This window comes from Xenopus tropicalis, chromosome 10 (assembly GCF_000004195.4).
Source record: "Xenopus tropicalis strain Nigerian chromosome 10, UCB_Xtro_10.0, whole genome shotgun sequence".
In the NCBI taxonomy this organism is placed as follows: domain Eukaryota; kingdom Metazoa; phylum Chordata; class Amphibia; order Anura; family Pipidae; genus Xenopus; species Xenopus tropicalis.
The window spans coordinates 31,736,657-31,760,533 of NC_030686.2; the positions used below are offsets into that span (position 1 = coordinate 31,736,657).

The window sequence follows — 23,877 nt, forward strand, 5'->3', positions numbered from 1 at the left end:
CATAAACTTGTCACATTCACTGGTATTTTTGTTTTAAATGTTGTGTTTTTATTCCCATTCCATTTTTTTTTTACTTCAAAAGGGTGGTAACAATGGGCTCTGTATTTTTGTTTGAGAGGTCACACTCAATTTTTCTTGTTTAAGCTTTACTAATAAGATGAAAGTCATCCTCAGGCCTGGCTGTGAAAGCACATCTAGTCAGCAGTAAGCATTTGTACAGCATATAGTGTAGGTTATTAATGGGCAAGGGAACCTCATTGTGAACTACTTTATTTCTGGAATGGCAGACAAACACCTCTTCCTAACATGAAATATGTTATATACTTGAAAAACTAGACCTAGTGATACCAAACTTTAAAACCTAAATTTTAAAACTCATGACCAGAAAGGGATATGTACTGATTTTAACTGCAACTACAAGCACAAATAATCACTTAAACTGTGTCATTAATATATGTATTTCAAGGCTAATGGGACACAGCATTTTGACACTTACAGTGACCTGGCAGAAAATGGTAGCAAGTAAAATATTACAGTATGGGACACATTATCCAGAATGCTCGGGACCTGGTGTTTTCCGGATAAAGGATCTTTCTGTAATTTGGCTCTCCATACCTTAAGTCTACTAAGAGGATTGTTTTGCCTCCAATAAAGATTAATTATACCTTAGTTGGGATCAAGTACAAGGTACTGTTTTATTATTACAGAGAAAAGGGAAATCATTTAACCATTAAATAAACCCAATAGGACTGTTCTGCCCCCAATAAGGGGTAATTATATCTTAGTTGGGATCAAGTACAGGTGCTGTTTTATTATTACAGAGAAAAGGGAATCATTTAACCATTAAATAAACCCAATAGGGCTGTTCTGCCCCAATAAGGGGTAATTATATCTTAGTTGGGATCAAGTACAAGGTACTGTTTTATTATTACAGAGAAAAGGGAATCATTTAACCATTAAATAAACCCAATAGGACTGTTCTGCCCCCAATAAGGGGTAATTATATCTTAGTTGGGATCAAGTACAAGGTACTGTTTTATTATTACAGAGAAAAGGGAAATCATTTAACCATTAAATAAACCCAATAGGGCTGTTCTGCCCCCAATAAGGGTTAATTATATCTTAGTTGGGATCAAGTACAGGTGCTGTTTTATTATTACAGAGAAAAGGGAATCATTTAACCATTAAATAAACCCAATAGGGCTGTTCTGCCCCAATAAGGGGTAATTATATCTTAGTTGGGATCAAGTACAAGGTACTGTTTTATTATTACAGAGAAAAGGGAATCATTTAACCATTAAATAAACCCAATAGGACTGTTCTGCCCCCAATAAGGGGTAATTATATCTTAGTTGGGATCAAGTACAAGGTACTGTTTTATTATTACAGAGAAAAGGGAAATCATTTAACCATTAAATAAACCCAATAGGGCTGTTCTGCCCCCAATAAGGGGTAATTATATCTTAGTTGGGATCAAGTACAAGGTATTGTTTTATTATTACAGAGACAAAGGAAACCATTTTTAAAAATTAGAAATATTTTATTATAATGGAGTCTATGTGAGATGGCCTTCCTGTAATTCTGAACTTTCTGGATATTGGGTTTCCAGATAAGAGATCCCATACCTGTAATATGTGAATAGTATTTCTAAAGGCAAACTGCGCTGACAATGCCTGACTTTCCTAAAGCACATGTTGAATATGGATTTTCATAAGACATATAGAGACCCCAAAATGAATATAGTTCATGTGAGTTTTAATGTCGGGCACTTTGACCGCAAAATAAACATCTACCATGTGTATCACAATCCCTACGTTTCCCCGCTATTATGTTGTGTGTGTGTGTGTGTATATAAATATATACATACGCACTTTTTTTTTTTTTTTTTTTGGGGACTACACTTTCAAATGGCTACAAATCTTTCTGCTCAAAATTGTAAAGAATTACTAGTAGTTTTCTAGTTGGTGGTTTTCTTAAAGCTTGCATTTTAGAGAACCTCATATCCTTTGGACACCCAAAGGACATGTTTGGAAATGTACACATTCTGACAAAAAAATGGGTAAATGTCTTTCCAAACTGCAAAGCTTTAGTGTCTGCGTCTTTGATAAAAATCTCCTCAAGGGGCAGCACAGTGGCCTAGCAGGTTGCATTTCCTCAGCTTCTCTGGGGCAGGGACTGATGTGAATGTTGTATAATCTCTGTAAAGCACTGCGCAAATGTGTCAGCACTAAATAAATACCTGGAAATAAACAGATAAGTTACTGTAGAAAGATACATCCATTCCATGATAAATATGAACACCAAGGGTCTTCTGAACAGTTTGGTAATCCTATGCATTTTAAATATCAATGTATGTGGCATGCACAGAATACAACGTGAAAATATTTACTCTCATTATGGGCAAGAGGAGTATTCAAGGACAATGCAGAATGCAGTCAAACAAACATAAATGCATAGGGAGATCAGTCTTTAAAGGAGAAGGAAAGTAAATTTGGCATTTTACTGCCAATAGATTCGCCACATTAGTGCCACCTCGAACACTATATTTATTCTACAGAAAGCATTACCATACCTGAGTAAAAAGCTCTAGAAGCTCCCTCTGATGGAAGCTGTCAATTTAGCTTGGTCTTGCTAGCGTCCTGCTGCAGTTGTAGCCGTTGAAAGCTCAGATCACACATTCCAAAGGGTGGGGGGAGTGAGTTTTTATGCATTCTTATGGGAAGTGAGGGGGAGAGAGGAGAGAACTGAGCAGACTCAAGCCCCAAACCTGAAGGAGCCCTAAAAGAGAGGAAGTCTGATACTGAAGAACATGTTCCCAAAAAAAGGAGACAAGCAATCCTGTGTTTCTTTTGATGGGGGAGTGCAGCGTTTCTGTGAGTGCTTATGGCTGTTTTTACATAGACCTTTCTGATAAAGCTTACTTAGTTTTTCCTTCTCCTTTAAGATCCTAATTCCACAAGTCTCACTGTGCAATGAAAGTTTTATAGGCACAAACAGCCATACAGAATGCAATAAAACCCTGTGCCAGTTCAGCGTTTCCTTGGGATACAATGCTGCAGATCAGAATCTGTGCTTTGTGGCAGGCCAATCTTTCTATGATCAGATTGTAAATTTTAAATGATAAACCAATCTGAAGTGGTGAATCAGCAGAGGTCTTATCATTTTAGTTATGATGTTTTTTTAGTGATGTTTTATGTGTCTGAGCAGCATGTCATCTAAATACCCCACTGGCTTTTGTCCTAAACTGTAAAACGTGGTCATAATAGACTTCATTATCCCCTTAGGGTTAGTATTTATCAAACCAGGGCCCATTTGATCTCTGTTGCGATCATTGGTTTACATATTCCAAGGATATTATTAAGGATATTAATGGGGCAATTTACACTTATTTTCAACATGAACCAGTAAGAAGTCTGGTTGAACCCCCTGAAAATCGCGACACCCAGAGACCCTCAGAGGAGGCAGTATATTGATTCCCAACACCATACTCAGAATGTCAACATCGCATTCAGCAGCTCCTGACAAATTGTAGTTTATGACCGTATACCCTTACACAAACATCAGCATAGTTTGATTAGATACAAAATCTATAAACATTTCTTTGGACTGTAAGATATGCAAGCCCAGTGTTCTATGATTGTTTAGTACAAATGCAGAATCATCAGTTATGATGTTAAAATCTCTGGCCAGGCGTCTCTTACCACAGACTTCCCCTTTCAGATTTGATTATCACAATTATTATTTTTGAATTCTTTTTGTGCTGATAGTTGATTAAACATGCTGACTTCTTATTTGTTCTGAACTTTTGTTGATAACACTGTAGTCTGCAGAATTACTCTTGATTTCTATAATACTAAGCAGTTTATGTTTATACTTGCTTGACCTGTTTCTGAGGCCAAAAGGGGCCAATCTCTGCCCTAACGCCATATAAATAGGGCTTGTGTTATGTCTGTGCTCAGTTAAATAATTGTACATAAATAGATTTTTATACATACATAAATTATTATACATATTACATACAGTTACATAAGGATGAAAAAAGACCAGAGTGCATCAAGTTCAACCCATCCAAGTAAACCCGGCACACACAACCTATACTTACCAATCTATATACTCACATACATAAACTATATATACCAACATTAATACTAACTGTAGATATTAGTATCACAATAGCCTTGGATATTCTGCTTGTTTAAAAACTTATCCAGGCCCCTCTTATAGGCATTAACAGAGTCTGCCATTACCACATCACTAGGAAGGGCATTCCCCAACCTCACTGCCCTCACCGTGAGGAACCACCTACGCTGCTTCAAATGGAAGCTCTGTTCCCGATCTAAAGGGGGGGCCTCTGGTGCGTTGATTGTTTTTATGGGAAAAAAGAACATCCCCTATCTGCCTATAATCCCCTCTAATGTACTTGTACAGAGTAATCATGTCCCCTGGCAAGCACCTCTTTTCCAGAGAAAACAACCCCAACCTCATAGTTTAACCCTTCCATCCCCTTTACCAGTTTAGTTGCAGTCTCTGCACTCTCTCCAGCTCATTAATATCCTTCTTAAGGACTGGAGCCCAAAACTGCCCCCCATACTTACCAGGGACCTTTAAAGAGGCAAAATTATGTTTTCATCGTTTGAGTCAAATGTCAATGTTAAAATGTCAGTATTAATAAAAGTGAGTAGTGTTATGTATGCAGCTGAATTTAAAGGAAAACTAAACCCTGAAAATGAATATGGCTAGAAATGCCATATATTATATACTAAACTGACTGCACTAGCCAAAAGTTTCAACATTTATACAGGTCTTTACAGTTGTCACAGGAGCTCCCCATCTTGGATTCTGTTAGAACTGGCAGGGACAGGGCACATACTCAGTGAGCTCTGAGAAGCTGAGCTTAGGGGTTTTTTTTGCAAATGATCAAGATGAAATTGAGGTTGGCCTGTCATATAAACTGTTGCTACAGGTCTGATTATTAAATTCTGATGCTAATTGCGATGGTTTCAGAGCTGCCATGTTATGTGAATCCAAATGGATTACAGGTATGGGATCCGTTATCCGGAAACCCATTATCCAGAAAGCTCCGAATTACGGAAAGCCTGTCTCCCATAGACTCCATTATAAGCAAATAATTAAATCCCAACTAAGATATAAATAATCCTTATTGGACGCAAAACAACCCTATTGGCTTTAATTAATGTTTTATTGTTTTTTTTGGTACACTTAAGGTATGAAGATCCAAATTACGGAAAGACCCCTTATCTGGAAAACCCTTGGTCCCCAGTATTCTGGATAACGGGTCCTATACCTGTACTAATCAGCCTTATACTGTTACATTTCTATTCTATATATACAGTATATTGTGTGTTGGTCCCTAAGCTCAGGTAAGTGCCAGCAGCACAGAGCATTTGTTGGGAATGAGCAGAAAAGAAGATGGGGGGGCTACTGGGGCATCTTTGGGGACACAGATTTTTATTACTAAAGGGCTGGGGTTGCCTTGGTTGATACAGAAGCACAAAACCTCTAGCGTATTTCTTTAAGCTTCAGTTCTCCTTTATGCTGTGCCCATGCAGAAGTATGTCTCCGTAATTTACAGTTATAAGGGAACTTCACTTAAACACAACTTTAAGCGTTTTGAAAAGAAACCATAAATTCAAGCAACTTTACAATGTACATCAATTAAAAAAATATGCAGCCTTTTAATGAGTTTTAATGTAATAATGTGGTTTGAAAAAAGTTCCCTGTTCCCCTGTTGATCTGGCTGACTACTTCTAGACCAAAAAATTGTAACGGTAGTCGACAGTCCTCAGCCTGCATCCTCCTAATCCCACAATTCCCTGCACACGTGATGTCAATAAGGAAAGGAACATGACAGTGCAATGCATTGTGGGTTATGGAGTTCTTGCATGCTGTCTGTAAGCTGTGGAGAAGTTGTTACAATTTGTAACATCAAAGTTTTAGTTCCTCCTCCCTTGTCAGGATTTTAAATGATTTTCTGCTGAGTTTCAGCATATAAAAATGGTATTTTTATTCATAGACAGGCCATCATTCCCCAGCCAGCCCTTCTGAAAACTGGACAGGTAGCAGCCCTACGTCACATATTTTAGTGATTTGTTAGACGTCTCTAAATTGCATTTGCGTTTTTGTGTTTTACATTTGAAATGGTTCTCTTGCAGAGAATGTACAGTAGTGTTCGCTGGAAGTTCAAGTGCAAGCCATTCCTGTAAAAGAACAGATAAACCAACCAGTCCAGGAGCAGCCCCCCACATCACCCCAGAAAATCATGTTTCTAATACTGTCTTCAAATATGAGACCTCATCTTCCCTGTCTGCTGACAGAAGTTCCGGGACAGACTGTGCTTCTATAAAAGAGTGCAAGAAAAGGAAAAAGAACTCTAAATTGAAAGACAGTGGAACGACTGTTACTGAATGCAGCCCAGCAAAGATGAGGAAAAAAACAAATGTTCATTTAGGATACAATGAGCGAGCCATGGTGCCGCAGACTGAAGAGGAGCAAGTGCATCAATCAGGTCAAACTGTGATAGAAAATGATAATCCAACAGCTACACATTATACCTCTCAATTAGATTTGCAGATACCAAATCCTACTGAAAATTTCCAGAAGAAGCGACATAAGAAAAAAACAAAAATGGTGAAAATGCAACAGGTGGAGGGCACAGATCTGGCACAGCCTGATGGGTAAGGATGCTTCTTAATATTTTACTTTATACAGTCTTATCTGTTTCACACTTTTGTTTTTCTATTTCTAAAATTGCTTTTTTGTTTTTAAATCGGTATCCCACCATAGATTTTTACATATTTTTCTTGTACCTCCATGTGTTGTCGCACGGATAGGATCTGTTTTTTCCCCCCTAAATAATATCAATAACATGTTATGTTTTCTATGCTCTCTGTCCTGCTTTAGACAGCTTTAAATATTTGCCTGTGTTTGCCTTTTCTGCTTATAGATGTATGTTTTCTGCCAGCCAAACAAATATACATTCAGTGCTGCTGTTTTTTCCCCACAAAAGTATGTATATATTAATATAGGGATCCCCAACCTTTCTTACTCGTGAGCCACAGTCAAATGTAGAAAGACTTGGGGAGCAACACAAGCACCATAAAAGTTCATGGAGGTGCCAAATAAGGGCTGTGATTGGCTATTAGGCAGCCTCTATGCACACTATCAGCTCAGGGGGTTTATTTGGTAGTAACTCTTGTTTTTATTTAACCAAAACTTGCCCCCAAGTCAGGAATTCAAAAATAACTCCCTGGTTTGGGGACACTGAGAGCAACACCCAAGGGGTTGGGGAGCAACATGCTGCCCCTGAGCCACTGGTTGGGGATTACTGTATTATGATAATGGTTTGAGAGATATCCGCTAAAAAAAAAAAAAATCTGTCCGGTTTTACCACTTTCAGATAAAATAGAGAACAAGGAATATTCTATGAAAAACTTTGGATCAAAGCATTAATTTCTTTAGAGCCATGAAATGAACATAAATCGCTGCATAACTTGCTGGTGCTATATAAGTGAATGATGATGATTTGTGTGTATGGTGGCTAGCTATGTATAGGCCTGGCTATGGTTTGAGATTCATCAAAATTCCAGCACCTTTTACAGGATGTAGATTCAGCAGAATCCTTCATAATCCTTGGTGCTTGGTCAGCTTGAATCCAAATCCAAAAAGTTGTGACTGGACCACTGAAGGCGGCATTTTTTTTTTTTCAGAAATCCACATTTTGGATTGAGCCTTATTCATCACAGGCACATTTTTACTACTTTTGTTTTTAGCAGGCTGTTCTTGCATCTGTTTACTAGTGTTAGCTAGCATATGGAGTTCAGCCCAGCTCTACTCGGCCAATGCAGCTTGAAAGCTAAAATAACTTGTCCACAATGGGGGGCTACTGGGGGCATCTTTGGGGGCACAGATCTTCCCTGCTAAAGGGCTGTAGTTGCCTTGGGCTGGTACAGAAACCCAAAATATAATGTACAATATTTCTAGCCTATTTCTTTAGTTAAGCTTTAGTTCTTCTTTAAGTCCTGGTTATGGCAATGCTATGTGTGAAGAATGAAAGCTTTCACTATTTTAATATATGGTCCCATATTAGTTTTCACCTGTTTACCCTTTCTTACCCTAACATAGCTGGTTCTTCAGTTTAGAGTATTGCAATACAGCAAATCTGTGGCAATAAATGCCTGGATAGCAAAGCATTTGGGGACTGATAATTCAGAAATACCATTTCCCGTGGTTTTCTGATGAAACCCTGTTGATTCTAATCCTTTCTTAGAAAAGGCTAATCCATAAGGGCAACAGGACTAAAATGCAGGTCGGTTTTTATTTGACCAACCATCTTTTGACTGAGAGAGTGTGAGAGAGTATTGCATATAATACATATATAGACCTCCTATTATAATTTTTAGTAGTTGCCAAATCTATTAGACTGTGAGTGACTGGTAAAAAAAAAAAAAAAAAAAAAAAAGCAAAGGGCCATAATTAAAAGACAAGAGTGTGAAAAATGATGATACAGAAGTCATTCACTTTTCTCATTGTTTTCCTTTCTAATAATTCAGCGTCTGATTTTCTAATAGTTGCGCCTCTTAGCTTTCTTTCAGATTGTGACAAGGACTCTAAAGCGCATCATATTAATAGAGAAAGCAAGAAGAAGAAAAAACAGCCAAGTCAGGTACTGCATCAGGAGAAAAAGCAGTGCACCCCAAACGGGAACACGACACGACAAGAAGGTAAAAAAATAAAAATCTATTGTATATTTCAAATATACAGTACATACTGTGGCGTCTTTGGAGGCGCAGATCTTTAATGCTAAAGGGCAGTGGTTGCCTTGGGCCAGTGCAGAGCCTCAGACTTAATGTGCATCATTTATACCCTGCTTCTTTTTAAGTATTAGTTTTCTTTTTATCTGTGTCCTGTTGGACCAGAAATATATCTGTTAAAAAAATGTTGCTCAGATTTACAGACACTCTACCTGAGAAAATATATGTAAGCTGCGGGAGAAAGTTGTCTTCAACAGTACGAGCTGATTAGTGAAAATGAGTTAACCTTTAAGTTTAACAATATAATTTTATACAAAACAAATCAAAAAATCATTAGACCACTTTTTTCCCCAATAGGTAAGGTTATATAATATGTCTTTATCATGGCCTGGTGTGATACACTGTTCTCTCTTTACAGCGCCAGTATTTGTATGGGACAGTCAAATCCGAGGTGTTCATAGCAAACAGGAAATTCCTGTTATGACAAACAGTAAAGGGAATGAGTGTCGGCATGTCACAGAGGAACTACTTAAGAATTCCAGCAATAAAGCATACAGCACAAAAGGTAATAATAATCAGTAGGAACAACATGACTTTTTAAACTTTTTATTGTACCCTGCTTTGCTTTGTACCCCAATCTTAGGTAGAATAATACAGTAGTTGCTTATTGTATTTTTTTGCAGAGATATATACAGATTGGTTGGAGCCCTTAGCTGGGTCAGGCCTCGGGAAATCCTTTGCATCTTTCATATTGGAGCAATAGAAAGTTATCTTAGACATTTGTGAATACTGTAGGTGGATTGATACAGTTAACTGATAGCAAAATACTGAACTGCCTTAAAAAGAAATAATTAAACATCTGATATTTAATATGCACTACCTCCTGATAGGAGACATTGATTGACTGTATGTTCATGTACGGTTGTTACTAGCTTTCCAAGTTGGGCTGGTATAGAACTCCAAAACTTAATGTTCAGCTCTTCTGCCCTACTTCTGTGTTCAGATTTGGTTCTCCGTTAAAAATATGTCCAAACTCTATAGCTAGTTAGGGAGCATTTCTGTCATGTCTAGGGGGACACAGAGACCATGGGGTCAAGGGCCCCTCCCACCAGGAGTTAGGGCACTGATTACATCAGAGCTGAGGACCCCCCTACTCTCCCTTTATCCCCTGCAACCCCCAAAAAGCACCAGTGCCCTTCATACAGGAGGTTTGGAAAGGAGGTTTGGAAAGGCCGTTTGGCAGGCCCATCAAAGGATACCTTGGTTAGTAATTAGTACTGACACTCGTGGTAAGGCCTTGTCAGACCTGTTCTGTTCAATGCAGGCAAGACCTATACTCTCCCTTGATGGAAGTGCCATAGAGACTGGGGGACAAATGCTCAGCATCAGTGTGCCGCACCCCCACCCCCCGCCTCCACAAAGTGAGTATGTGAGCGCAAAATACCAAGGGATGATCCCCCGCCAGCATGTCCTATCTCACATTTAGTGTAAAGGCCTTCTCTGATCGGCTTGGCGAACCGGAAGCGATGTCTGCATCCCCGTATCATCCTTGTGAATCGGAAGAGAAGTAAACGCATATCTTTGTGCGCCGGAAGAGACATCAGTGCACCCCGTGGCTTAAAATGCCTCACTTCAGGAAGGGCCAAGTTAATGCTCCTACCCAGGCTCACTAATCTGACCCCTTAGACCCCTCTCTACGTCTGGCAATTCTGACTGGCATACATATTCCCTCCTGTTCCTATGTTACCACAAGTGTTGCATAAGATTTCTAGGGAACCTGTCATGATAATCATGGTTGCTCCCTCTTGGCCCAGGAGGTCCTGGTATTCAGATATTCTAGAGCTGTCACTGGAACCTCCAGTTCCTCTGCCTCATTCCCCCCATCTACTCTCTCAGGGTCCACTATTCCACCACAAGCCTCAACTCTTCACCTTAATGGGATAGCTCTTGAGGCTGCAATCTTAAGGCAAAAAGGGTTTTCAAAAAAGGTAATATCGACCGTAATCGGGGCACGCAAACCCAAAAACGTCCACAGGATATGGGAGTGTAACTGGTCATGGTGCAAGGTCGAGCAGATTCTGTTTGCAGAGTTTTGGCTACTTTGGATTTTACAATTTCTCCAGACAGGTCTTCAGAAGGGTCTTAGCATGGGTTCTCTGAAAGCTTAAGTGTCCACCTTGTCTGTTTTGTTTTTTTATTTATTTATTTATTTTTTTTAAGAACACCTAGCTCTCATGGAAGACGTTTGTACCTTTCTTCAAAGTGCTTTCTGCATTTTTCCACCATTCAAGCACCCAATACCACCGCGGGACCTCAATCTAGTCTTGACAGCCCTCCTGGACTGAATTTTTTGAACCTCTAAATGAAGTGGGATTGTAATTCCTCACGTTAAAGGCTTTATTTCAGGTTACAATTTTGTTTTCCAAAAGAGTTTGAGTTGGGGGTGTCTTGCTCGTCTTGGGGGCTGGGGAATAGGGCCCCCAAGACGAGCAAAGTGGTTTCAGTGTTCCCAAAGTGGTTTCAGTGTTTTCCTTCCCAAAGTGGTTTCAGTGTTTTATAACACCAACATTGTTCTACCATGCTTTTGCAATAGCCGTAGAAACTACAAGGGTCTTGGACCCAGTGCTTCTGGAAGACAGATACTTTATTCATGTGCCCTCTGGGGCATGTAAGGGTCTTCCAGCCACAAAAACCACAATCGCACATTGGACAGTGAGATGTAACTATCTGATATGGAAGAAAACACCACCAGTAAAACTCAGGGCTCACTCCACTAGGGTTATTGGAGCTTCCTGGGCTCACAAAAATGCAGCTACGACTGAGCAAGTGTGCAGAGCAGCCACATGGTCCTCATTATATACTTTCACAACATTTTACTACTTAAATACTTACCTGTCTGCAGAGGCAGCCTTTGGCAGTGTTTCCTAAGTCATCAGAGTTCTTCCCTCCCTGTTGTGAGGTGGCTTTGGTACGTCCCCATGGTCCATGTGTCCCTATACACGTGAGAGAAAAGAAGATTTATGTACCCTTTAAGTCTTTTCTCTCCAGTTGTAAGGGAGACACAGGGCTTCCCTCCTTGAACTATTTTCTTTAGAGATTGTTCTTAAGTTTTGAGTTCACAATTACTTGTTACAAACGGGCACCTTTTTCGGGTAGCAGGGGAAAAAAGGGAGAGTAGGAGGATCCTCAGCTCTGATGTCATCAATGTCCTGCCTCCTGATGAGAGGGGCCTTTACTCCATGGTCCCTGTGACCCCTTACAAATACAAATATTGTTTATTTTGCGCCATCTGTCTGTTTTACCCAGTTTCATTTTTACACTGAACTGTTCCTTTAACGATAAATCTCCTTTTTTGTCGGCTATTCCTGACCCAAATGGAGCCTAGCAATGCTGCTCTGTTTAGGTCTGAGATCAAGGGCAAGTGTTCAGTAACTTATAAAGGATTTTGTACCCTTAGTGCTCACCTGGAATGAAGAAGTATCTGATGTCAGCCATGATGCATTATCCTGTGTTAATGAAATAAAAGACAATACTGTGATAGATGAATGGGATGAAGATTTTGACAGTGGAAAGGTATGGCAGTTTTTTTTTCTTTTTTTAAATTAGAGGCAGCAGTGTCCATGTACTAGTTGTAGGGTGTGTGTATATACTTGCAATGTTATAGTCTAGAAGATAATTTAAATGAAAATGTTGCTGGTTAAATTACATGCAGAATTAGAAGGATAAAAAAGAGACCTGAAAAGAAAGCATTGCAATGGTACAAAGTTTCCGCTCAAGGCAATGTCGCCGATTTCCGTGGGATGGCATTTCGGGGAGATTAGTCGCCCGCGACAAATCACCCTTGTTGCGGGCAACTAATCTCCCCGAAATGCCATCCCACGGAAATTGGATCTCCCCGTCTGTCACATCCCTTACAGTAAAATAAAATGTACGATTGCCCTGCAGTAGTAAAATTTGCTTCAGAAAGACTTCTATATAGACTACTATAGTTTATCTAAATAAGTTGCTTTGTAGCCATGGGGGCAGCCAGTCAAACCAAAAAAAAGCACATTATCTAACTAGAAAGGGAAGTTAGAGAACAAACTTCATGTTGGGTTAAAAAACGTGAAGTCACGAGATGAAATCTGATCTGTTGTTAGCTCCGCCCACTTTCTAACCTTAGACCACAGTTATATAGTAAAAACCAATGTGCAAAGTTTGGGGGCCCTGGTTTGAATAGTGTCTGATTAGCAACAACTTAAATGTCCCCACTGCAGTTACCCAGTGACTAACTCTGCAAAGTTTAGGGACTCTGGGATTAATAGTTAAAGAACGGCAGCAGTTTAAATTTAAACCAATAAAAGTCAATAGGTAAATTGTTATTGGTGGTTGGTGGCCACGCCCACTTTTTCTAACTGTGAGTCGAAGTCACCCAGTGACATTGGGCACCCTGGCACCCTGAGAATGACAGCATTAAATTTAAACCAATAAAATTCAATGGATGAAATTTGATTGGCTGTTAGTGGCTCAACCCACTTTTCCTATTTTTGAACTGCAGTCCCCCAGTGACCAACTCGGCAAAGTTTGGGGACTCAGGCATAAAAATTGTGAGACTGATGGCATTTTACACTTCACCATTGAAAGTAAATAGGTGAAATGTGATAGCCTGTTGGGGGCTCCGCCCACTTTTTCTAACTTTGAACGGCAAATACCCAGTGACTAACTTTGCAAAATGTATCAAACCTGGAATTAATACTTAAATAATAGCATCAGTTTAAATATAAACCAATGAAATTTAAGGGGTGGAAATGGGTTGGCTGTTGGTGGCTCCGCGCACTTGTTCTAACCCTGAATACGTAGTCAGCCAGTGACTGACAGTGCAAAGTTTGGGAACCCTGACATAAATAGTGTGAGAAAGGCAGCATTTTAAATTTAAACAAAAAAAAAATTCAATAGGTGAACTCTGATTGGCTGTTGGTGGCTCCACCCACTTTTTAAAACCTAAAAATGCAGTCCCTTAGTGGCCCTGGTGTTTATACTGTGAGAATGGCAGCAGGTTGAATTTCCCCATTGAAAATCAATAGTTAAAATTTTAAAATTGGCTGTTGTTGGCTCCGCCCACTTTTTCTAACTCTGAACCGCAGTTACCTGGTGACTAGCTCTGCAAAGTTTTGGGACCTTATAGTATTAATATTTAAAGAATGACAACATATGAAGTCTATAGGTGAAATCTGATTGGCTGTTGTTGGCCACGCCCACTTTCCTAAACTTGGAACATAGTCACCCAGTGACAAACTGTGCAAAGTTTGGGGACCCTGACATTAAACGTGTGAGAATGGCAGCAGTTCAAATTTCCCCACTGATAACTATGAAAGAAATGTGATTGGCTTTTGGCGGCCCCGCCCACTTTTTCTAACCTCGAGTACGAAGTCACCCAGTGGTACTGTACAAAGTTTGGGGACCCCGGTGTTATTACTGTGAGAAAGGCAGCAGGTTGGATTTCCACCAAGTCAATAGGTAAAATCTGATTGGCTGTTCAAAGCTCCACCCACTTTTGGGCATCCAACAATCATCATATTTTCATTCAGGATGAGCCCATGACCATGTGATTCAAGTTTGGGGAGTGTAGCCTCAAAGCTGTAAGATTGGCAGCAGTTTCAATTTCCCCATTAAAGTCAATGGGTGAAATTTGATTGGCTGTTGTTGGCCCCTCCCACTTTGAGGTTATCCAACAAATGTCGCTGTTTTATTTAGGGTGACTCCTTTATTATGTTATTCAAGTTTGGGGGGTGTAGCTTCAAAGCTGTAAGTGTGGCAGCAGTTTGAAAATCTTCCCTGTCAAAGTCAATGGGAAAATTGGGGGGTTCGGAGCGGCGCCACAAAAAGACGGGGGGCGGGATCGCTTAGAAAAGCACAAGCAACCTGCTCCCCTATAGGGCGAAGATGTGTGGGGAGTTTGGGTGTTGTACCCCTAAAACTGTAGGAGGAGTAGCGTTTAGAAATGGGGGGCGCTAAGAAGAAGACAGACTGAAAGACTTATATAAAGTGAGAGCCCAACCCCTTGGCCGTACGGTGGCTCAGTGCGTAGCATTGCAGCCTTGCGCGCTGGAGACCTGAGTTCAATTCCGAGCAACGGGAGCAAGGGCACTTCAGCTGCGTATGGAGTCTCTATGTCCTCCCCGTGCGGGCAGTGGGTTCCGCCCCACAGCACAAAGACATAGGTTGGCAGTTAGCGTACCTGGGAGTTGGCCGCCCAAGTTTTTTATGAAGAGCAGTTATGTGACATATTAATCCCAGCGCCTCCATTGGATCCATTGCACTTTCCCTATTGCTCCAATTCAGCTACAGGGGAGGCCATTATTGCTGCTCTCCATCTTTATTTGTCTCGTTTGGACAAAACAAGCTACTGATGTAAGGATGTTGTTTATTGGCTTTAGTTCTGCGCTTAACGCTGGTATTTAGGGGGGGGGCTAATTTGTAAGCCCTGTACCCCCCCCCTTATTTATATTTGTGTTGGGCTGAACCCCCCCAGACTGCTCTCCCACTTCTTCTTCGCGCCCCCCATTTCTAAACGATACTCCTCCTACAGTTTTAGGGGTACAACACCCAAACTCCCCACACATCTTCGCCCTATAGCGGAGCAGGTTGCTTGTGCTTTTCTAAGCGATCCCGCCCCCCGTCTTTTTGTGGCGCCGCTCCGAACCCCCAATTTTCCCATTGACTTTGACAGGGAAGATTTTCAAACTGCTGCCACTCTTACAGCTTTGAAGCTACACCCCCCAAACTTGAATAACATAATCATGGGGACACCCCGAATAAAACAGCGACATTTGTTGGATGACCCCAAAGTGGGAGGGGCCAACAACAGCCAATCAAATTTCACCCATTAACTTTAATGGGGAAATTGAAACTGCTGCCAATCTTACAGCTTTGAGGCTACACTCCCCAAACTTGAATCACATAGTCATGGGCTCAGCCTGAATGGAAAATATGATGATTGCTGGATGCCCAAAGTGGGCGGAGCTGTGAACAGCCAATCAGATTTTAACTATTGATTTGGCAGAAATCCAACCTGCTGCCATTCTCACAGAATTAACACCGGGGTCCCCAAACTTTTCACAGTTGGTCACTAGGGGACTGCAGTTTTACTTTGGTTGTTGGTGGCTCCGCCCACTTTTCAAATCAGATTTCACTTATTGATTTTTATTGGTTTGTTGCCAGGGTTCCCAAACTTTGCACAGTCAGTCACTGGGTGACTACGCATTCAAGTTTTTTTTTTTTTTTGTTTTGTTTTTTTTAAACGCAAAGTGGGAGGGGCTGTTACCCATTGGCTTTTATGGGGGAAATTGAAACTGCTGCCAATCTTACAGCTTTGAGGCTACACTCCCCAAACTTTAATCACATAGTCATGGGCTCAGCCTGAATGAAAATATGATGATTGTTGGATGCCCAAAAGTGGGCGGAGCTGTGAACAGCCAATCAGATTTTACCTATTGACTTGAGGGAAATCCAACCTGCTGCTAGTCTCACAGTAATAACGCCGGGTCCCCAAACTTTGCAGGGAGTTAGGCACCAGGTAAGGAAAAGTGGGCGGAGCAACCAACAGCCAATCAGAGTTTATCTATTGACTTTCAATGGGGAAATTCAACCTGCTGCCATTCTCACAGAATTAACACCAGGGTCCCCAAACTTTTCACAGTTGGTCACTAGGGGACTGCAGTTTTACTTTTGAAAAGTGGGCAGAGCCACCAACAACCAATCAGATTTCACCTATTGATTTTTATTGGTTTGTTGCCAGGGTTCCCAAACTTTGCACAGTCAGTCACTGCAAGACATACTCAAGGTTAGAGAAAATGGGCGGGGCCGCCAAAAGCCAATCACATTTCTTTTATTGTTTTCAGTGAGGAAATTTTAACTGCTGCCATTCTCACATGTTTAATGTCAGGGTCCCCAAACTTTGCACAGTTTGTCACTGGGTGACTATGTTCCAAGTTTAGAAAAGTGGGCGGGGCCAACAACAGCCTATCAGATTTCACCTATAGACTTCATATGTTCAAATTTAAACTGCTGCCATTCTTTAAATATTAATACTAAGGTCCCCACACTTTTCAGAGCTAGTCACCAGGTAACTGCGGTTCAGAGTTGGAAAAAGTGGGTGGAGCCACCAGCAGCCAATCATATTTTAACTATTTGTTTTCAATGGGGAAATTCAACTTGATGCCATTCTCACAGTATTAACACCAGGGTCACTAGGGGACTGCATTTTTAGGTTTTAAAAAGTGGGTGGAGCCACCAACAGCCAATCAGACTTCAGCTATTTAATTTTCTTTTGTTTAAATTTAAAATGCTGCCTTTCTCACACTATTTATGTCAGGGTTCCCAAACTTTGTACAGTCACTGGCTGACTACGTATTCAGGGTAAGAACAAGTGGGTATTTGCAGTTCAAAGTTAGAAAAAGTGGGCAGAGCCACCAACAGCCAATCACATTTCACCTATTTACTTTAAATGGTGAAGTGTAAAATGCTGTCAGTCTCACAATTTTTATGCCTGAGTCCCCAAACTTTGCACAGTTGGTCACTGGGGGACTGCAGTTATAAAATAGGAAAAGTGGGTTGGGCCAAACAGCCAATCAGATTCCATCCATTGAATTTTATTGATTTAAATTTAAAATGCTCTCATTCTCACACTATTTATGCCAGGGTGCCCACTGTCACTGGGTGATTTCGACTCAAGGTTAGAAAAAGTGGGCACAGCCTCCAATCACAATTTACCTATTGACTTTTATTGGTTTAAATTTAAACTGCTGCCGTTCTTTAACTATTAATCCCAGGGTCCCTAAACTTTGCAGAGTTAGTCACTGGGTAACTGCAGCTCCAGGTTAGAAAAAGGGGGCAGAGGCACCAATCAGATGTCACTCGTTGACTTTCAGTGGGGAAATTTAAATTGCTGCCATTCAGACACTACTAAAACCAGGGTCCCCAAACCTTGCACAGTGGTTTTACTATATAACTGTGGGTCCAAGGTTAGAAAAAGTGGGCGGAGTCAACAACAGATCAGATTTCATTCAGTGCCTTCACGTTTTTCAACAGTTTGCCCATTAAAAGGTAAAATCTGATTGGTTGTTGGTGGCTCCATCCACTTAAAAAAATACAAAAAACCTTAAATGAGTAGTCATTTAGTGACTGACTACGCAAAGTTTGGGAACCCTGGCAACAACATGAAGTTTGTTCTCAAAACATCTGCCATAGACTCAATTTGAATCAAATAATTTACCTTTTCAAAAATGATTTTATTTTGCTCTGTAATAATGAAACAAGTACCTGGTACTTGATCCCAATTAATTGGGTTTATTGAATGTTTAAAGGAGAAGCCCTGGGGAGGGCTACTTTAGTGCAAGCTTTAAAGCTATATTCTGCAGAAAGCTTTACCATACCTGAGTAAGAAGCTCCCTCTGTTTAAGATAGCAGCTGCCATTTTAGCTTGGTCTCAGTAACTTCCATGCAGGTAGCTCAGATTACACAGCACAGTTGGGAGGGGAGCGAGTTGAGATGGGAGGGGAGCGAGTTGAGATGGGAGGGGAGCGAGTTGAGATGGGAGGGGAGCGAGTTGAGATGGGAGGGGAGCGAGTTGAGATGGGAGGGGGGAAGCAGGTTGTGCATGTTCTGTCAGCAGTGAAAGGAATTTAAAGTTGCCAACTGTAATTTTTGTTTTTACAATGTTCTAAGGATAATCTGTGCCTGCTCTGTCTCACAGGTAAAGAAGATGAAATTCAAGCGGGACAGATGGAGGACCAGGAATGTTTTCCAAACCTTGCAAAATCGGCGTAACTTCTGGTCTGTCATGCACCCTAGGCAATTCTCAGGGCCAGTCTATAGGTTTTGATTAGCACCAATGTGCTGATACAGTGATCTAGCTGGGCATAGTGTAAAAACAAAAAAACCCTGCGGTTTTGATTTTTTATGTCATTTCTACAAACCACTCCTTATGTAAACCGTACTAACACATCAATAATATTTACTTGAAACCATATCCTACAGGAAGTACTAATAACAATGACTTTAATTTATTCTATGTTACAAGCACACCGGAAACACAAATCTTATGTTCAGTGATACAGAATACTGACAGCAGCACAATCTCTTGTTTTTATTATAGGAGATCAACGAAGTTCAACAAAGAAATAAAACAATAATTCAAAGTATATTTTCAGCATATCATGCAGGTAGCAGTTACTATTTCCCTAACTTCATTTAATTCATAGTAACATACTCTTTCTCAAGCTACACTGATATCTACAAATAGTTTCTATATATATATATATATATATATATATATATATATATATATATATATATATATATATATATATATATATATATACAGGTATGGGATCCCTTATCTGGAAACCCATTATCCAGAAAGCTCCGAATTGCGGAAAGCCCGTCTGCCATAGACTCCATTTTAATCAAATAAATCAGAATTAGGAAACTGCTTTCCTTTTTCTCTGTAATAATAAAACAGTACCTGTAATTGATCCCAACTAAGATATAATTACCCCTTATTGGGGGCAGAACAGCCCTATTGGGTTTATTTAATGGTTAAATGATTCCCTTTTCTCTGTAATAATAAAACAGTACCTGTACTTGATCCCAACTAAGATATAAATAATCCTTATTGGAGGCAAAACTATCCTGTTGGGTTTAATAAATGTTTTATTGATTTTTTAGTAGACTTAAGGTATGGAGATCCAAATTACTGAAAGACCCCTTATCCGGAATACCCTTGGTCCCGAGCATTCTGGCTAACGGGTCCTATACCTGTATATAAAAAAATGTACTATATATGATAGATATATACTACTAATAGAAACTACAAATATCTGTGCTATTTGTGTAGCTTGAGATCCCAATATATAAAGGAAAAGGTATAGCACTCCACAAGTCTTGATAAAAATCCACAGGTTTATTGAAATCCCAACGTTTCAGTCAGCTCTTCTGATCTTTCTCAAGGGAAGAAAGTCTTTCTGTCTGTGTCCCTTGAGAAAGATCACAAGAGCTGACTGAAACGTTGGGATTTCAATAAACCTGTTGATTTTTATCAAGACTTGTGGAGTGCTATACCTTTTTCTTTATATATTTTTGTTATTATCACCCCAGACAGATATTATATATACATATACTGGGAAATTACTACAGATAAGAAGTAAAATATACAGATACAATGTTACAAAGTAAAGTCCTGGGTTATGAGCAATAAAAGGGTTTGCTACTGGTCACTTACAGTGGCCAATCAGCAGTAGGGATTTGCGGTCACCTGTTTAAAAGCAGATATCTTATTGCTTTATGTGGGTTACTGAACCTAGGCAAACTGAGTGCCCTTTGGGGGGGGGGATAGGGTTTTAACCAAGCTTTTTTTTAAATGATCTAGAATTTTCAGACAGTTTAGACAAGCAGATATGTGTGCATTATTTTCATCTTTGTTTCAGGGCTGGAAATAAGAAATGTGATATTCTGAGAATTTTTGCAATTGGTCATCCTTTTTGTATTATTTGTGCTGGGTTCTCTCAATCTAGAAATGCAACATTTTCTGTGGTTGCCAAGAGAGAAGCTCAATTCTGAAAAGCAGATTATGATTGTTTTTAAAATCCACTACCCGATACTCCTGTGGCCATTGTCCTTAATATAATCATTTTGAAACTTATTCCAAATAGTGTCTTATGGTCATTAGAGGTCACCTGGCACTGCATGACCAATGAAAAAGCCTTTGCTCTTGTGTTAAAGGGATGTTCACTTTCAGCCCATAGTCCAAATTGGAACAGCCGTGTTTTTTTCGGACAGTGACTGTTCATATTTTAGACTTTTGTCTGAAGGTGAACGTCCCATTTAAATGGCCATGAATCACCTCATTGACTTCCAATATCCCTTTCTTTTATGATAAGGTTATTCCATATAAAGAGAATCAATTTTCGAAATAGGATATAAAATGTCTAATCGGAACCATAAATAAGAAATTACAATGAGTGACAAAGTTGTGTAGAATACAGAATACATCCACAGCATAGTCAAGTCAATTAAAGATGTAAAATAACAAGTATCCCTTTAAAGGGAAGTTCATCTTTAATTTTCCACTTTCATGTATTCTATATAATTGATTACTATTAATTCCAACTAATTCATGTTTGGCATTTTCTGTCAATGAATATATACAGTTTTCATAAAATTTCATGTTTTAAAAATGCTTTGGATGTGTTTCTTTTGCCTCTTTGTTAGTGACTCTGCTGTTAATCCTGTTGAAAGAAACGATGCAAAAGCAACAGGCTCCTGGGCAAACTGTGGCTAAAAATCAGGAATTTCAGATGGATCGGATTACTGTGCTCTGAATTCTCTGTTATAAAAAGTAACTACAACAGTTCATTTTAAAGGTGAAGGAAAGGTAAAAACTAAGTAAGCTTTATCAGAAAGGTCACAGAAACGCCGCACTGAGTCCTCTATCAAAAGAAACGCAGGATTTCTTGTCTCCTTTTGTGTATACATGTTTTTTGGTATCTGACTTCCTTTCTCTGAAAAATCCTTCATTCCTGGGGCCAGAGTCTGTGAAGCTCTCCCCCCCGAAGAAATTATAAAACTCACTCCCCCCTCTCTAGGAATGTGTAATCTGAGCTATAAAGGCTAGACCTATAGCAGGAAGTTAGAAAGACCAAGCTAAGATGGCAGCTGCAATCTTAAACAAAAAGAGTTAGTTCTAGGACAGTGGTTCTCAACCTTCCTAATGCCGCGACCCTTTAATACAGTTCCTCATGTTGTGGTGACCCTCAACCACAGAGGAGCAGTGTCTCGGTTCCTAAAACCATTGGAATATGTTTTCCGATGGTCTTAGGCGACCCCTGTGAAAGGGACCCAGGGGTTGAGAACCGCTGTTCTAGGGCTCATTACTCGGGTATGATAAAGCTTTCTGCAGAATAAATATATTGTTCTAGGTGGCACTAATGTGGTGAATCTATTGGCAGTAAAATGCCAAAATGACTTTCCTTCTCCTTTAACTGAAAAACAGGGATTACTTTTCAAGGGTACTGGGGAATGTGCTTGTGGGCCCCAGGCTGGTACTCCTTTTGGGAGTGGCGCAAACTTTAACCCAAGGTGGTACATGGGCAGTATTTTGGGGTTTTTTTTCTTTTAAAAACATCTGCAGCATCAGTGCCCCCTTTGCCTTCTGGGATATCAGCATGGGAGGGGACAGGCCAGTGCTGACGGACACAGAGTTTCAGAATAGGAATATTGTGGATTCCAGGGTTCAGTTCGGTATTTGGCCTCTTTTGGCAAGATCGGATTTGGCTGAATCGAATCTTAAAAAGCATGTGGCTTTTTCTCATGTGAACACAGAAGCTACCGTTTAACCCTTACATAACCTAACTAGCATATGCTTATTTGGATTCGGCCTGGTATTCGGCAATATCTTTTACAAAGGATTCAAGGTTCGGCTGAATCTGAAAAAAGTGGATTCGGTGCTTCCCTACTACATGTTGCTCAGTCTTCTGTGGAAGATAAACACAGGCAGACTATATTGTACCAGGTAGAACCTAGTTGAGACACCTGTATTAACATTGTGATGAAATCGGCATATAAATCAACTGCAGCTTGAAAGGAAAGTGAAGGGGTCTGAGCTCTAAAAACCCCTGCAATTACAGCACAAATCATATTAACACCATGAAAACGTCACAGAATTGGGATTTCTCTTAATAGATGGCTGTCTGAGATGTAACACACTCAAGATTAGTCTTACATGCTGTCTCTAGATATGGTCAATAATCAAAGCTTTCTAAATAGGACTGAAATCCTACTGGGACAACATGACACAAAATGGCTACAAATAACCAAATGGGCCTTATGTGATAAACTCACAACTCCCTAACCTGTTAGTCCGATAGTTTGCTAACTAACTAACGAGGAAGTTGTGTTCTGGCTATTTTGTCCGACATCTCCTCACTGATACCTATATAGATGACATTTTTGGCCAACTATACTGAACGCATTTGTTTATTGTCCCTGTGACCAAAATGTTGGACTAGATCAATAATTATTTTACTAAAAATAGAGCAAAACAGAGACAGAATGGCAACCTTATTAATTAAACTAAAAGGGCCATCGACAGACCCCCGCAGTACTTCTCTAACAACACCGGTCCAATTAGACAATGACAGAATAATAGCACCACATTAAAGGGATTGTGCCATGTTTTTTATGGGGTACTTTTTATTTCTAAATGACACTGTTTACATAGCAAATAATTCGCTCTGCCATTTAACATTTTATTCTTGAACCAACAAATGTATTTGTTTAGCTGTAATATTGGTGTGTAGGCGCCATCTCAGTGCATTGTGCCTGAGTCTGAGCTTTCAGCCAGCGCTACACATTACAACTGCTTTCAGCTAACCTATTGTTTCTCCTACTCCCATGTAACTGGAGGAGTCCCAAGCCGGACTTGGATTTCTTACTATTGTTATTCTGATATCTACTGGGAATTTAGTTTATTATAAAGTAACAGAAAAAATACATAAACATTAATTCACAAGAAACATAACATACAATGCGAATAAATGTCAAATTTAAAGTGATACTAAAATATGAATCTACATAAAAACTTACCTATAGGTCATGTTGAACATTTTTCACTGATAGGGCTGCTTTTGTGATTGTTACTTGAAGTTCCTAAACCTGACTGTTTTGCCGACCTGACTGTCCCTTCTCAGCCTGTCAGTTACAGCTTCTAATGCTAACGGCCTACTGCTGCACAAATATGGCCGCCCCCTCATAGAGGAACATGGGGGATCAGATAGTAAAAGCCTCAGGAAATACATTTATGGCAAAATTACAAAGCTCATGCAAAGACAATGTTATGAAAGATGTAAAAAAAGGTTTAATTTCTGGTGTCAGTATCTCTTTAAGGTTAACATTTTCCCAAAGAGACATATTTTGTTTTGATTTCTCCATATCCCTTGTTTTTATGAGAATAATTTCCCTCATTATGGCATTTATCACCTGAACCATGGACTCCTCCACCATTCCAGAGAAAAGAAAAATCAAAACACTACAGTCGTGGCCAAAAGTTTTGAGAATTACATAAATACTG

At 39.9% G+C, this 23,877-nt stretch overlaps 1 protein-coding gene across 2 annotated transcripts in view; it reads left to right on the forward strand.

Annotated features, from left to right (window-relative positions):
* The window catches only part of usp36 (ubiquitin specific peptidase 36), a 48,563-nt gene extending 29,708 nt beyond the window's left edge, over positions 1-18,855 (forward strand). For both annotated transcript variants that reach the window (XM_004916345.4, XM_018097916.2), the window contains exons 16-20: positions 6,174-6,695; positions 8,602-8,741; positions 9,190-9,336; positions 12,229-12,344; positions 18,505-18,855. In XM_004916345.4, the coding sequence (XP_004916402.1) occupies positions 6,174-6,695; positions 8,602-8,741; positions 9,190-9,336; positions 12,229-12,344; positions 18,505-18,633 (1,054 nt within the window). In that variant the 3' untranslated portion in view covers positions 18,634-18,855. The remainder of the gene's footprint in view (positions 1-6,173; positions 6,696-8,601; positions 8,742-9,189; positions 9,337-12,228; positions 12,345-18,504) is intronic.
* The last annotated feature ends 5,022 nt before the right edge of the window (positions 18,856-23,877 follow it).